Source organism: Ascochyta rabiei, chromosome 1 (genome assembly GCF_004011695.2).
Source record: "Ascochyta rabiei chromosome 1, complete sequence".
In the NCBI taxonomy this organism is placed as follows: Eukaryota; Fungi; Ascomycota; class Dothideomycetes; order Pleosporales; family Didymellaceae; genus Ascochyta; species Ascochyta rabiei.
Genome location: NC_082405.1, coordinates 739,797 through 753,421, shown reverse-complemented (window position 1 = coordinate 753,421; position 13,625 = coordinate 739,797). Strand labels below are relative to the sequence as shown.

General features: G+C 52.3%; 5 protein-coding genes across 5 annotated transcripts; 3 read left to right on the top strand and 2 right to left on the bottom strand.

Annotated features, from left to right (window-relative positions):
• Positions 1–375: 375 nt before the first annotated feature.
• On the top strand, positions 376–1,428 carry EKO05_0000198 (uncharacterized protein; the record flags this gene model as incomplete). The annotated part of the gene is made up of 3 exons (XM_038936817.1): positions 376–474; positions 527–770; positions 821–1,428. The coding sequence occupies 3 exons, from the start codon at positions 376–378 to the stop codon at positions 1,426–1,428; spliced, it is 951 nt and encodes a 316-aa protein (XP_038802736.1).
• A 530-nt stretch (positions 1,429–1,958) lies between these two features.
• EKO05_0000197 (Vesicle-fusing ATPase) lies at positions 1,959–4,519 on the top strand (the record flags this gene model as incomplete). Its single annotated transcript, XM_038936374.1, has 3 exons — positions 1,959–2,239; positions 2,287–4,141; positions 4,193–4,519. 3 exons carry the CDS (start codon positions 1,959–1,961, stop codon positions 4,517–4,519), a joined length of 2,463 nt encoding a protein of 820 aa, XP_038802735.1.
• A 1,552-nt stretch (positions 4,520–6,071) lies between these two features.
• EKO05_0000196 (uncharacterized protein) lies at positions 6,072–6,756 on the bottom strand (the record flags this gene model as incomplete). Its single annotated transcript, XM_038936862.1, has 3 exons — positions 6,072–6,156; positions 6,208–6,360; positions 6,428–6,756. 3 exons carry the CDS (start codon positions 6,754–6,756, stop codon positions 6,072–6,074), a joined length of 567 nt encoding a protein of 188 aa, XP_038802734.1.
• Positions 6,757–9,005: 2,249 nt separating this feature from the next.
• EKO05_0000195 (uncharacterized protein) lies at positions 9,006–9,506 on the bottom strand (the record flags this gene model as incomplete). Its single annotated transcript, XM_038944634.1, has 1 exon — positions 9,006–9,506. One exon carries the CDS (start codon positions 9,504–9,506, stop codon positions 9,006–9,008), a length of 501 nt encoding a protein of 166 aa, XP_038802733.1.
• A 441-nt stretch (positions 9,507–9,947) lies between these two features.
• Positions 9,948–13,405, top strand: EKO05_0000194 (uncharacterized protein; the record flags this gene model as incomplete). The annotated part of the gene is made up of 6 exons (XM_038936820.2): positions 9,948–9,998; positions 10,061–11,455; positions 11,500–11,902; positions 11,950–13,035; positions 13,088–13,249; positions 13,305–13,405. The coding sequence occupies 6 exons, from the start codon at positions 9,948–9,950 to the stop codon at positions 13,403–13,405; spliced, it is 3,198 nt and encodes a 1,065-aa protein (XP_038802732.2).
• Positions 13,406–13,625: the final 220 nt, after the last annotated feature.

Below are 13,625 nucleotides of genomic sequence, written 5' to 3'. Positions count from 1 at the left end.
CTGGTGATGATGCGGGGTCCATTGTAGCGTAATTGATAGAAGAGACGCACTGCAAGCAGCGTTAACTGAGCGTTGTCTCAGCGGAGTCAGGTCGCGATCTTTCGTGGAGCTGTCTTCGAGCAGGGTTACGCGACGCGTCCAGACGCGCTAGCCCAAACGAGCGAGGCGTGTGTTGAGCAGCTCAGAAGTAGTTGACAGATAGGCGGAAATGTTACTGTGCTAGGAAAGGTGTGTGCTTATAAGAAGGTACACGTGCGCTACTTGGCGATGGAAGCCGAGAATCACCTTGACTCACTTGGGCTGTGGCTGCATATAAGAGGCGATTACACGGCCTTGAGGACCTTGCCAGATCGAATCGAAGCTCTCTCACCAGTCATGTCCTCGGGCAATACCTTCGAAGATCTCAGTGGGATCTCCACCTCGTCCTTCAGCAACCCATATCAAGCATTGATAGCAGCCTGTGAAGATGACCCTGTGTGTTCAAGACAAGGCCTGTGATGGACAAATTGATTGATAGACGGTGCAGGCGCAAATTCAGAAAAAGTATGCCTTCCATCGAGCAGCAAGAAACTCCCAACAAAAAGCCAAGATGCTGGATGCGAGCTTCCCGGGCGTCAGCATCGACCCAATCCTGCTCAGGTTGAGTGATCCGACTATTGAACCTGGCTACGTAGATCCAAGGCATTGTCTCGTCTTCTGGGTTCGCCCGACGCAAAAGATCAAGGACCTCATAAACCGAGTCCAACAAGAGCTGTTGACTGTTGCGCCGAGTAGGCAGGTTTCTGTCACTTTCCCGCATCAAGTAGCTGATTTGGGGTAGATCTATGGCTCATGCCTCGAGATTGCCAGCACATCACTGCGTTGGAAGTTACACACTCCAAGACGGCAGAAGAGATCCAAAAGCTGGTTAACCAGATGCGCGACAAGGTGCCTGCCATCACCGATTACACTTCCAGACATCGTGTTCGGCTCATCAAACCAACGATCGGCTACGATGCTTCAGCCCTCGCGTTGAGTTTCGTACCCGCTGCCGGCGAAGGTCTTCACTCAGGTCGAAGCTCGAAGGATGACCAGTTCACGTACCACCACCTCCGCCGCGATCTCTACGATCTGTGCAAAGACACAGGCGTTGTAGTTGACTCGCGGTATGTTGTGCCTTCGAGCCATTTGACGATTGGTCGTTTCATTAGCACCAAGGATCTTGCCGATGAGATGGGCTCACCTGACCCTAAGAAGATGGAAACGTTCATCACAAAGATCGAGGAGATTAACCGCTGGCTAGAGGAAGAGTTCTGGCCAGAGCACAACGACGGCAAGATACCAGAAGGAGGCGAATTCAATCTTGGCGAAGAGACGGGGCTGGACTATCGTATGGGCACGTTGTGGTATGGAGGCGGAGAGTCTGTCCACCGTGGGGAGGGCTTCTAAGGCCATCAAGAGGGTCGACCGAGAAAGCTGGTCGTGGCTGTCACTAAAACATATTACACAATCAGAGATTTGTTGATCCATTAGATTAGCTGCATGTATATATGTGCTCTGTTGACAAAAATTGCGGTATTGTTGTCATTGCTAGGACGTTGGTTGAGTCTGGTGTGCGAGTGACGTGCGGCGGTCTTGCGGAGAGAGAAGCGGAGGTGATGTGGCATGCCGCTTGGGCCAAGGGTGCTCAGCCATCGCCGAAGCTCTAACAGCTCTGACACAGCAACACCCTCACTGCTTGAAGCCAGCTTGCATTAGATTTAAATCTTGGATACAATCAAGCCCAGGCTCAGATCCTCCTATTTCGAACCTAGGAAAACGTGTTCAACGTTTCTTGACCTACAACACGACACCAATTGCTTTAGCGGGGCAGAACACACCCAATACTGTTGCCTTTTCCTTCCGCATACGTGTCCGCGGCTACTCGACTATTTATACATCTGGCGTGGACCTAGTTTCTTGATACTGAAACGAGCACCATGTTCAACCGCGACAGGCTCCCAGGGCTTCCCGGAAGCTCTCCACGGCCTCCGCCACGAAACGACGGCTACGGGCAACCACCGCAACAGCAACCTCGACAACCTCCCCCGCAACCTGGCTACGATTCAAGAATGGGAGGTTATGATGATCGCCAACAGCAGGGCTATGGTGCCCCCCAGCAGCGCATGCCTGCCAGGGCACCCCCGGGCGGCAGCGGTTCTGCTCGACAGTTGCGCCCCATCAAGAGCCCTGGAGGCAACGCATATGCCTTTGGCAACTTGTATGTACTACAAGCCGTACTGTAGGATCTTCACTGATATCAAAAAGGGTTGCAGTCTCCCCGCAAGATTACCCACCGACACCTGACGGTAGCGACATCTACATTCTCCTAAACGGCAATTATGTCTTGTCTGCAAGACCCACTCAAGGCTGCCAGCCTGGCGAGATCGGTCTCACTGATGCGCAGAGAACCTGGGCAGGCATCACGCTCGGCCCGCAGGACATGGTCACCGTACAGCCCTACGACGCGTTCAGCCAAGCTGGCGGGCAATCATACTTAGGCGGGGTCGAAGTCGAGGTCGGCTTTGCTGCTAGGAAGACGACGGATGTTCCTTATGATCAAGACGAGCTTGCGACGCAGTTCAAGAAGAACTTTGAAAACCAGCTTCTTGCGCCCGGCCAGCAGCTTCTGTTGGACGTCAAGAACATTCCTCTCCGAATGTCGATACGAACAGTGCAGCTTGTGGATCTTTCTATGGAGAAGTCAGACACGTCTGCCCCACCTTTGACGGACCCAAGAGCTCGAGGTATCCTCACCGCGCACACCCAGGTCGACTTCTTCAAGGATGCCCGAACAGATATCAAGCTGAAGGCGTCTAACAGGCGGCCTGCTGCTAACTCGATCATTCAGCCGGGCTTCAAGTTCGAGGACATGGGCATTGGTGGTTTGGACACAGAGTTCAGCGCCATCTTCCGAAGAGCCTTTGCTTCTCGTATCTTCCCTCCTGGTCTAGTAGAGAAGCTGGGCATTCAGCACGTCCGAGGTATCCTCCTCTACGGTCCTCCAGGTACCGGAAAGACTTTGATCGCCCGACAGATTGGAAAGATGTTGAACGCTAGAGAACCCAAGGTTATCAACGGTCCCGAGGTGTTGAACAAATATGTCGGTCAGTCTGAGGAAAACATCCGCAAGCTTTTTGCCGATGCCGAGAAAGAGTACAAGGAAAAGGGCGACGAGAGTGGCCTCCATATCATCATCTTCGACGAACTGGACGCTGTCTGCAAGCAGAGAGGATCCAGCGGTGGTGGCACTGGTGTAGGTGACAGTGTTGTCAACCAGTTGCTCTCGAAGCTGGATGGTGTAGACCAGCTGAACAACATCCTGCTCATTGGTATGACCAACCGAATGGACATGATCGATGAAGCACTTCTGCGAGCAGGACGTCTGGAAGTACACATGGAGATTTCGCTGCCAGATGAACAGGGTCGAGCCCAGATTCTGAAGATTCACACGACGAAGATGCGCAAGAACGATATACTAGAGTCGGACGTCAACACCGACGAGCTAGCTAAGCTTACCAAGAACTTCTCAGGTGCCGAACTCAACGGTCTGGTAAAGGCCGCCTCTTCGTTTGCCTTCAGTCGACACATCAAAGTTGGCACAATGGCAGCCATCAACCCTGACGTTGAGAACATGAAGGTGAACCGACAAGACTTCTTGCAGGCACTAGACGAAGTGAAGCCGCTTTTCGGTGTTGCGGAAGAGGAGCTCGGAAAGCGTATTCGTGGTGGTGTTATTCACTACTCGCCTTTCATCAAAGACATCCTGGACGAAGGACGCTTGTACATCAACCAAGTCAGGAAACCTGGTTCGACACCCATCCTCTCCGTTGCGCTCCACGGCCCACCCGGAAGTGGTAAGACAGCCGTGGCCGCGAGGATGGCCATTGACTCGGGCTTCCCGTTCATCAAGCTTGTGTCACCTGAAGACATGGTTGGGTTTAGCGAGATGCAGAAGGTACAGCAGCTCGACAAGGTCTTCCGGGATGCGTACAAAAGCCCACTCAGCGTCATTGTGATTGACAACATCGAAATGCTTGTTGATTGGGTGCCAATCGGACCGCGGTTTAGCAACACTGTGTTAGTTGCGCTGAAGGTCCTGTTGGAGAAGCAGCCACCCAAGGTAAGCAGGCTCCAAAAGCCACCGAATTTATAGCTAACACAAACCTACCAGGATCGTCGCCTGTTGATTTTCGCAACCACGACCGAGCGCTCGGTACTCACCCAGCTAGACTTGTTCAGCCGCTTCGATGCCGAGATTGCGGTGCCGAACGTCAACACGCAGGCCGAGCTTGCACATGTCCTCCAGGAGTCTGGTGCGTTCTCGGACCGGGACCAGCAACGTGCAATCAGTGAGATCCAAGAGATCACCGGAAGCACAGAGATTGGGGTCGGAATCAAGAAGATCCTTACGGGAATTGAGACGGCGAAGCAGGATCAGGACGTTCCTGGCCGCTTTGCAAGGGTCATGTCGCGAGCTATTGCTGCGAACAGAGTATAATCGTAGATTTAGAGCTCAACGCGTAATAGACATCGTCCGTCAACACCTTGAGGCCATTTTTCAAAATCCAGAGCTCACTCGAATACCCCAGGAAGCTAACATCCCGGCAACTGGCAAACATGTCACGCCACAACCTCGCTCACGCTTGAACTCCTCTCCCGCCGCCAACATGTCAATGTCAGACAGCATCCTGATAACCTCACATTGACACCTCCACCGCTCAACGCCACTGTCGCACCGCCCGTCCACCCTGGTGTCGATCCGAACCACAGTTCGGCGAGCTCAGCAACGCACGAACGTGACATCAAAGGAAATTAACATTCTCGTGCACAAACCCTGTGTGTGGGCTGTTTAGACAGCCACAACGAGTGAGCGGAAAGGTGGTACTTGGGCCTCCCTGCTTTGCGCCGTTCCCGGCTCTTTCAAGGTCGCTGAGGCGAGGTGCGTGAGGTTGCACAGCCTGGGATGTTAGCGTGGGACCGCATGGGAGGAACGGGAACGAGTCAACGTGAGATGCCTTGCAGATGTCTCGCTACGTGAAACAGGGAGGAGATGCTGTGCCTGAGAACGGCATGTTTGGAGTCAGGCTCGCGACTGGTGGATCCCCGGGTCGGCTAAATGGGAGGCGTTAACATGGGACTGGGGAAGACGATCTGGTGCTCGAATTGAACGGCTCAGATGGTGTTCGTGCTGCTCGTGGGTGTTGGTCTGGTAATATGAGACTTTTGCTGTATAAATTGATGTGAATGACGGCATCACCTGAAATTGACTAGACCTCAAACACACATCAGTATCGACCCACTTCCAAGCTCCAGTAACCGTGTGCTACTGCATGAGGCTATGTTTGAACTGGTTAGCTGCTGATGTGAGGCACATGGAAGCTCATGCAGGAGTGGAGCCAGAATAGCCTGGTCACTTATGTACAGAGTTTCCCTTACTGGGAGGCGTAAACAATCACTTCTTTTGTCAAGAGAGAAGCCGCTGTGGGGGTTGTGTATGCCGTTACATTAACAAAGAGTATTGATAATAGAGACATCCTCCCCCAGAAGTGACGCCAGCCCTAGATAAGATAGAAGAAACCACCAAGGATCCACTCAGCTACGCTTTCCTCTCCACAGTCATCATATAGCTCTGCACAAGCAAGACGCCCGTTACTCTGTAGCGAGCGCCTGGCACTTCGCCCGCAGTCTAGGCAGACTGTCTGCAAACTGCCGCTATTCGCTCGCTAGAAAGTGATCCGTACCTGTTGCTGCAGCGGCCCGTACCGAATCACATAATCTGAGCCTAAAAAGCAATGTGGTGGTGTGCGCTAAAGCAGGGGTGGAGCGGAGTGGAGCGGAAATGTTGAACGACATGTTGCTCCTTCTCAACGCCAAAGACAAAAATGAACAACTCGTAATTGTGAAGTGTTGAGCCATGGCAAAAAGCATATGGGAATCGTGAAATGATAGTATGCCGCCGAGCGCTTTTGCGGTTTGCAAAAAAGAAGTGAAGTATGTATGTACGAGGTCATCAACAGTGCCGTACGATGCGGCCGTTTTGCGGATATCCGCTAGTAGTCAACAGGTGCTGGGTATCGACGTTGAGCAGTCCTGTACTGGTCTGGGTACTTTTGTGCTGCGCGATTGTTGAGTGAACTTTCTGGGTGTCAGGTCGGACTCGTCAATTTTGAGTAGGGCAATGCTTACTCAACGCGCTTCTGCGTCCACTGCAAATCTTTCTGAACTTCTTTCGCTGCCCGCATACCAGAAGAAAAGCTTGCTTGTGCGCCAGCCAGTCGTCGTTGGGCTAGTGCTTGGAGTTCGAGCAGTTCGCGATGTTTTGCGTTCAGTTCACCAGATCTGCGCGTTTGTTAGCCCCTAGGATCTGAGATTGAAGCGTCTCGCTGGTAAGCTTTCAAAAACTCACGTTTGTGCCTGCTTCGCCAGACTGCGGTCCAGCGGTAGGGGGTCGAACGACCCATTCAGGCGGTTGCCCATATAGTCGAGCAAGTCCACGCTGGCGGCGCCACTGCTGGAATCATAGTCGCTGTGACTGCCGGCATAATGGCTCGAACTCGCGGAGACCTCGTAAGATGGGACGCCTGAAGTAGTTGTACTGTCTGGGGCTTCTGGCGGTGATGCTGAGATGCGGCCAAAATGCTGCTGAGGCGGATAGTAGTAGCCGGGCTTCTGTGGTACATTGATGGGATACGATGTGGAAGGGTAAGATGGATAGTAGGCGTGTGTTGTAGACATGATGGCAACGTGATATGATGGTACTACAGTAAGAAGCGACGTCTATGGAAGACGATGTGATACGGGCGATGGTTGGTCCGGAACCTTAAGGGTATCTGTTGGTATAGTTGATCTGAGGCGTCCAAATGACTTCAATTTATAGTGGCACCGAAAGGATTGGTGAATAGTAAGCCCAGTACTGTGGGAGTGAAAGAAGAACAGAAAGAAAACTCGTCTCCTCCGCACGATGGCCGCCTTTTATACCTACAGTTGTGACCATTTCGGTCAACGGGACATGCCCTTGAGCTCTCATGCCGGCTCATGCTTTGTGACCCCACCCGTGTGGTGATAGAGGTGCATAATCTTACGTCCACTGAAGGTTGATCCCGCTGAAGCCGGTGGTGAAGCGTCATTTAGACTGGGCTGGAATGATCCTCCAAGCCGTAGACCACAGCCGATCATGATGCTGCGGCGGCAAGTTGAGTTGAGGTAGGATACAATTGGCCGGAGAGAGAAGACTAGTGGAGAAGATGCTCAGCTCGTACCAACAGGAACCTTCGACAGAGCGAATTGGCGGATGATGGCAAAGGGAGCCGTTTGTCGATGACTGGCATCAGCCCGTCGGCAAGGGCAGCCAGGCAGAGTAAGCGCAGCAGACGCGAACACCAATGTCACAGCACAAGCAACGCCTGCGGAATGCTGTAGGTGCATGGGTAGTATGCCTGATGGACAAGCTAAGTGTTGTCATGTTGATGCGTTGGCTCGACAGCACGCCAACGCCTTCGAGCATGCAATCTGGAAGAGGCATGTGGAGAAAATTTCCGGCTTAGGCAGGGAAACCGACAGTGGGGCACAGTTCGTCCGAAAATTGGAGGAACTGCGCGTGCCGGCCGTACAACCTCAATGTTGGGCAACATATTGCCTTTGGCAATCGTGGTCGTGGAAAGACGTCGAGAAATGTTTCGGACCGGCGAGTGCCCCACTGGCTTTGCCCCTCTATCTGCCCAGTGCGTCATTCGCTGGGCAGCAATTGGGACATGATGAGGTGTAATCAATTGGCTACACTGGCGAGTGCAACGCCTCTATGCAGGCTGAACTTGGCGCGCCGATGGCTGAACGATGTCGACCCTTGTCCTGCGTTACCATCGCACGACGCTTCACTAGGCTTTCGGACGCGTCCCAATTGCATCAACGAAAACGACGTTAGTGGCGGTGAACAGTACCTGTTTAGCTCCATGTGACCTTCAATAGATGCAGTCCCCTGGCATGCGCGGAACCGTTTTTTGGCTTACGATGATTGCATCGAGCCTTGCCCCATCGGTAGAGACGAGACTCAGAATGGAACCGTCGATTGCATGCTCTCTGACAAATCTCGAGATTGAGGCGATACTCAGCACCACATTCACTGAGCATGTGTACAAGACTATAGTTTCGGTGTCAGAAAGGGTGCGGTCCGGTGTCACAACTGTCACCAAAAGCCATGTGAGCTGCACATGGTAAGCCACCTGAGCCATTGTCGTACGAATGGCTGAAGTGGAGCCAGCAAATGGATCATAAAGGGATGCCATGACCGTCGTTCAAGCGGATGCCATGCAGGAACTAACCGCCAAACAAATTGCGCGAGGCTGATGGATTGTGCTACAGATGTGTTCCCGGGATGATGGGAATCACAGAACAGATGCATGCAGTCAGGCAGTAAACATTGTTCCGAGACCTCGGCGACCAAGGCGTGTATTGCTGACACGGCTATGTTCTCTGGATGCAAACAAGCCTGCTTCTTGACAGCGGGAACGGCTGAGATTACCACCGCTCATGAGAATACGTTCGAATTTCCTAGACTCTTTCAACTGACATAGAGGTGCCACCCGATCTCCAACGTTACCAGGAGGTGGCTTTGCCGGTAGGTCTCATATGACCACTGCCCTGCTCTCCATGCGGAAGATGATGGTGGTTCTCCCGCCTCTTGAATATGCTGGTTATCTGGTGTATCGCACCTGGAAAGTACTGCTCTACCTCAGCTCTGACCCCCGTGGTGTGTGATTGCATAATTTCTGGTTACTATGAGAGGAAACACTTAAAGCCAACAGGTGCAAGACGTTCGCAGATGCCAGATGCCCACATTTATGGTGCTTGTTGCGATCAAAGGTTCTCAGAACTTGCGCCTAGTAGGTCGAACATTGTCGATGTTGTCGTCGGATTTCTCGCTGTTCAGTGAGCTACACTGTGGGACGTCAGAACCCGAGGGCTTAGATGACTTATTGCACTCACTTTCATCGATTCGAAAGCAACCTTTCCCATGGGTCTTCGACGAAGCTGGGCAAGAAGTAGGCTGCATCACCACTCTCATTCTTGATGCCGAACTTGAGAGTATTAAGCTCGCCTCGGGAGATGGAAGGTCCACCGAAAGAAACTGTCTCCGAAGCTGATGGATCGGCCTCAGTTGGGGCTTCCCGCGGAAACCGTGTAGGCTTAGTTGGTTTTTCTGGCAATGCTTGGCCACGAGCTAGGAAGCTTGCAAGTCCACTGGCTGGTGCGGGTGGCTTTGGCGTTTGTTGCACAGAAGACACAGCACCGAGAGGATCCTCGCTGCCTTGCTGTTCATCGCTTGAAGCTTTAGTCCGCACTCCCAGCTCGGTCGAATTGGCACCGCTGGCGCTGTATCCATCTTGGGCCTTGGGCGAATTTGCTTGGTCGAACTTCCGCTTCTTTGCTCCAAAGGATGAGAACCCCATCATGGCTGCCATCTCGTCATTCTCTCCAAAGTCTTCCATTGTCGAGTTCCTTGCTGGTTTCACCGGAATCTGTCGGTCGGGGTAAGAAGAGTAGAATGGAGCTCGAATGCGCTCTTGGACGGCTAAACGCTACGGGTAGTCAACCAATGAGCACCGAGCCCCACCAACGCGTTCGCGACTTTAGTATCTAACTGCTGTTTGAAACAGGCATGTTGCTTGTTGTATTTTCCAATAAAACTGGGCGTGAACAAAATAAATCGAAAAGCGGATTGCCATGACGCGTGGGTATTGCGTCCAAGTCCATATGTCGCGGCTAAGCTGCAGTCGACGTCAGTCAGCCTGGACATGTGCAGGGTTCACGGTTGCGCTTGGGTTGGAAGCATCTGGGCATCACAGCAGCGCCACACAGGACGTCGTTCCCTAACCCTTCCTACGATGTTCAGAGCAACCACGCCGATACTGCGCATTTGAGACCTCACCATGAGTGAGACCTTACAGACCCCGGCGGAACGCCGCTACCTGCGGCCCAGCGTAAGCGCTTTTCACACTCGCGCCGCATCTGTTCTAGGCAATAAGCTTACAAAATGCCATAGCTACGGTCAGTGACAATGATACAACCGAAGACCGGCGAGCGCGTCAAACGAAGCTTCACTCTTCGACGATCGTCCCACCGCAATACCGAGTCCACCGAGTTCTTGCTTGCGCCGGGACAATTCGACCCTGCACGACATGCAGACTTGGGGAGGATGGAGAGGCTTTGGGAGGACTTCAAGTCCAGGATGTGGCAAGCCATTGCATATGCAACGTCCCCCACCGGAGTTGGCATATTGAAATGCTCGTTGGCATACATATTGGGCTCTCTGGCTACCTTTGTCCCTCAAATCGCCGGTTTACTTGGCAAGAACGATGGAAAGCATATGGTCGCCACCATCACAGTCTACTTCCATCCAGCACGGTCGGCTGGCAGCATGATCGAAGCTGTCATACTGGCATTCGCTGCCTTCACGTATGCTGCTTTTGTGTCATTTTCCAGCATGGCTGTATCTGCCTGGTTTGGATACCAGCACCATCTCATCATCGGGCATGTGATTGTGCTTATCGTGTTCTGCGGAGCTGGTCTGGGCCTTGTGGGTTGGACCAAGCATAAATTGGGCAGCCCCCTTGTCAATGTGGCCTGCTCCTTGACTTCACTTGCGTTGATCACGGTACTGACTAAAGAAGGTGCTGTGCAGAATGCAACTTTCTCCTACGTGAAGATCTGGCAAGTGCTGAAGATGATCATTATGGGATGTACAGCATCTGCGGCAGTCGCTCTTCTGGTGCGACCAACATCAGCGCGAACCGAATACCGAAACACGTTCATTCAGTCGACCGATGCAATGGCTGAGAACCTTAATGCCATCGCCCGAAGCTTTCTCTCCGGCGCCGAGCAAGACTTGAGGAACGAGTCTTTTGTCAAGACATCGAATAAAAGCCAGTCGACATACAAAACACTCGTGAAGAACCTGGGAGAAGCCAAGTTCGAACACTACGTACTGGGTACTGAGCAAGAGTACAAGATCAGCGCGCGACTTGTGAAGTGCCTCGAGAAGCTGATCCAGAGCATCGGTGGGCTGAGGAGTGCGGCAGAAACGCAGTTTACACTGCTTGCCCAGTCCAACACGAACGTTGGCACTCCGTCGGACGGTGTGCATGCAAACGGCACCGTCGCTTCATCCATCTTCTCCGAGCATACTTTGTCGCAAAGCCCGCCCCAGTTGAATTCCCCAAGTCTCAGCCATACAGAAAGACGTACGAGCATCCTGGCGTCCATCGATGAGCTACCTGAGCCTACTACTGGTGATACTTCTATGCAACCTTCAGCTGATGTTTCAGATGATGAGTCGACTCAACAAGGCAACCTCTCCAGATTGCCAAGCTTCGTGCAGTCTAACCTGACACCCGCTGATATGTTCTCTGTATTCATCGCACACTTGGGGCCGCCAATGGTAAGATTGTTTTCCTTGAATGCAACATTGTGCTAACGTTACAGAAATCACTCACATATACCCTGGGCGAAGTGCTCTCAGAGCTTCCTTTTGGACCGGGGCCGGAGTACAATATGACCATCAATGAACACTTTCGACACAGCCTTGTGGATGCAAAGGCACTGTTCTCCAACGCTAAACGCGAAGCTCTTGATGTTGTCTACAAGACCAAGATACCTTCCAAGACCTCGAGCGCAGCAGTAGCGGCTGATTTCGAAGAGGTCGCAGCAAGCTGTGGCTATTTCAGTTCTTCGTTGGAGAACTTCGCCGAAGACATGGTTGTTTTCCTGGATGTGCTTGAAGAGCTGAAAACGAACGTCAACCGTTACCCACGACGAAGGAGCTGGTCGTGGCTCAGATTCTGGCAGAGAGGACGCAAGAACAAGCGATCAAGCAGCGAAGACACTGGTAAGACATGGTGTCTCATCATGTCGAACTGTACTGACGGTATATAGAGAACTCGAGTCTGATTGATGAGGGTACCAACCAGACACCAGGTGGTTCGCATGAAATCCACAATCCCATCTACCGCAGGTCTACGCGTGGTGACCCTTACAAGTCTGAGAAAGAGCAACCGCTGTCATATCGCACCTGGGTCGCACTGTCTGTTTTTAGGAGAGACGATCTGAAATACGCCGTGAAAGTCGGAATCGGTGCTGTTCTGTACGCCATGTGGTCGTTCATACAGCCAACACGAGAATTGTATGGCCACTGGCGTGGCGAATGGGGCCTTCTGTCTTATATGCTGGTGTGCTCTATGACCATCGGTGCCTCTAACACGACCGGGTTCCAGCGTTTCTTCGGTACCTGCCTTGGAGCTGTCTACGCTATCGTTGCCTGGATTGTGGCTGATGAGAGTCCCTACCTTCTAGGCTTTTTCGGCTGGCTCGTCTCCCTTCTTTGCTTCTATATTATTGTTGGCAAAGGCAAAGGGCCCATGGGTCGATTCATCCTACTCACATACAACCTGTCTGCGCTATATGCCTACTCCCTCTCTGTCAAAGACGAGGATGAAGATGACAGTGACGAAGGCGGTATTTCCCCTGAGATCTGGGAGATCGTACTGCATCGTGTGGTAGCCGTTATGGTTGGGTGCATATGGGGCATCGTTGTCACTAGGCTCATCTGGCCTATCTCAGCACGACGTAAACTCAAGAAGGGTACGTCCCTGCTGTGGCTGAAGATGGGATTGATCTGGAAGCGCGGTCCGCTCAAGACGCTCCTCGAAGCCAACCTAGGCGACACCCACAAACCACACTCTTACATGAGCGAACGCGAAGAGCTTGAATTGCGACGTTTCCTCAGTCACTTGGAGACGCTTTGTACCGCTGCCACATTCGAATTCGAGCTCAGAGGTCCGTTTCCCACCAAGAGTTTCAAGGTCATCTTGGGCGCCACAAGCCGCATACTCGACAGCATGCACGCTATGAACGTCATCATATTGAAAGACCTCAAGGCATCTGAAGGAGAGAAAGAGGTGTTGAAGTATACAAAGAAGGAATGGACTGAGCTGAGTTGGCGAATCAGTCACTTGTTCTCTGGTAAGATCATTCGTCATGCATGCTCTGCGCTTCAAGTACTGACAATATGCAGTGATGGCGTCGTCCATGAAGCTTGCATATCCATTGAATGATGTTCTGCCAAACGTCGAGCACACCAGAGATCGACTTCTTGCGAAAGTATTCGATTTCAGGCAGACTGGACTCGGCAAGGTCATAGCCAAGGATGAGGACTATGAGCTGTTGTATGCTTATGGTGAGTCACAAAACCACACTCCAATACTGAAGCAGCCTACTGACATACCATACAGCATTGGTAACTGCACAGCTTGCATACGACCTTGGTATCATTGGACAGGAGATCGAAAAGCTGTACGGCGTGTTGAGTGAAGAGGATCTCAAGTTGCAATAAACGTTGGGGGGCGATGAGTAGAAGACAGTACATATAAGAACACAACATCAGAATGCATATATACACGGTGTGGTTTGCTGCGAGGTGCAGTCTTCCTAAGATCTCATCGCCACTGTTGCAAACAGCTTCCGCGGCGGCTCTCGATAAGAGCTTGGCCTGCGACGATCTGGAATGAGTCACTTTGAGCACATGATGCACTAACGTGTGAAACGGCGACAAT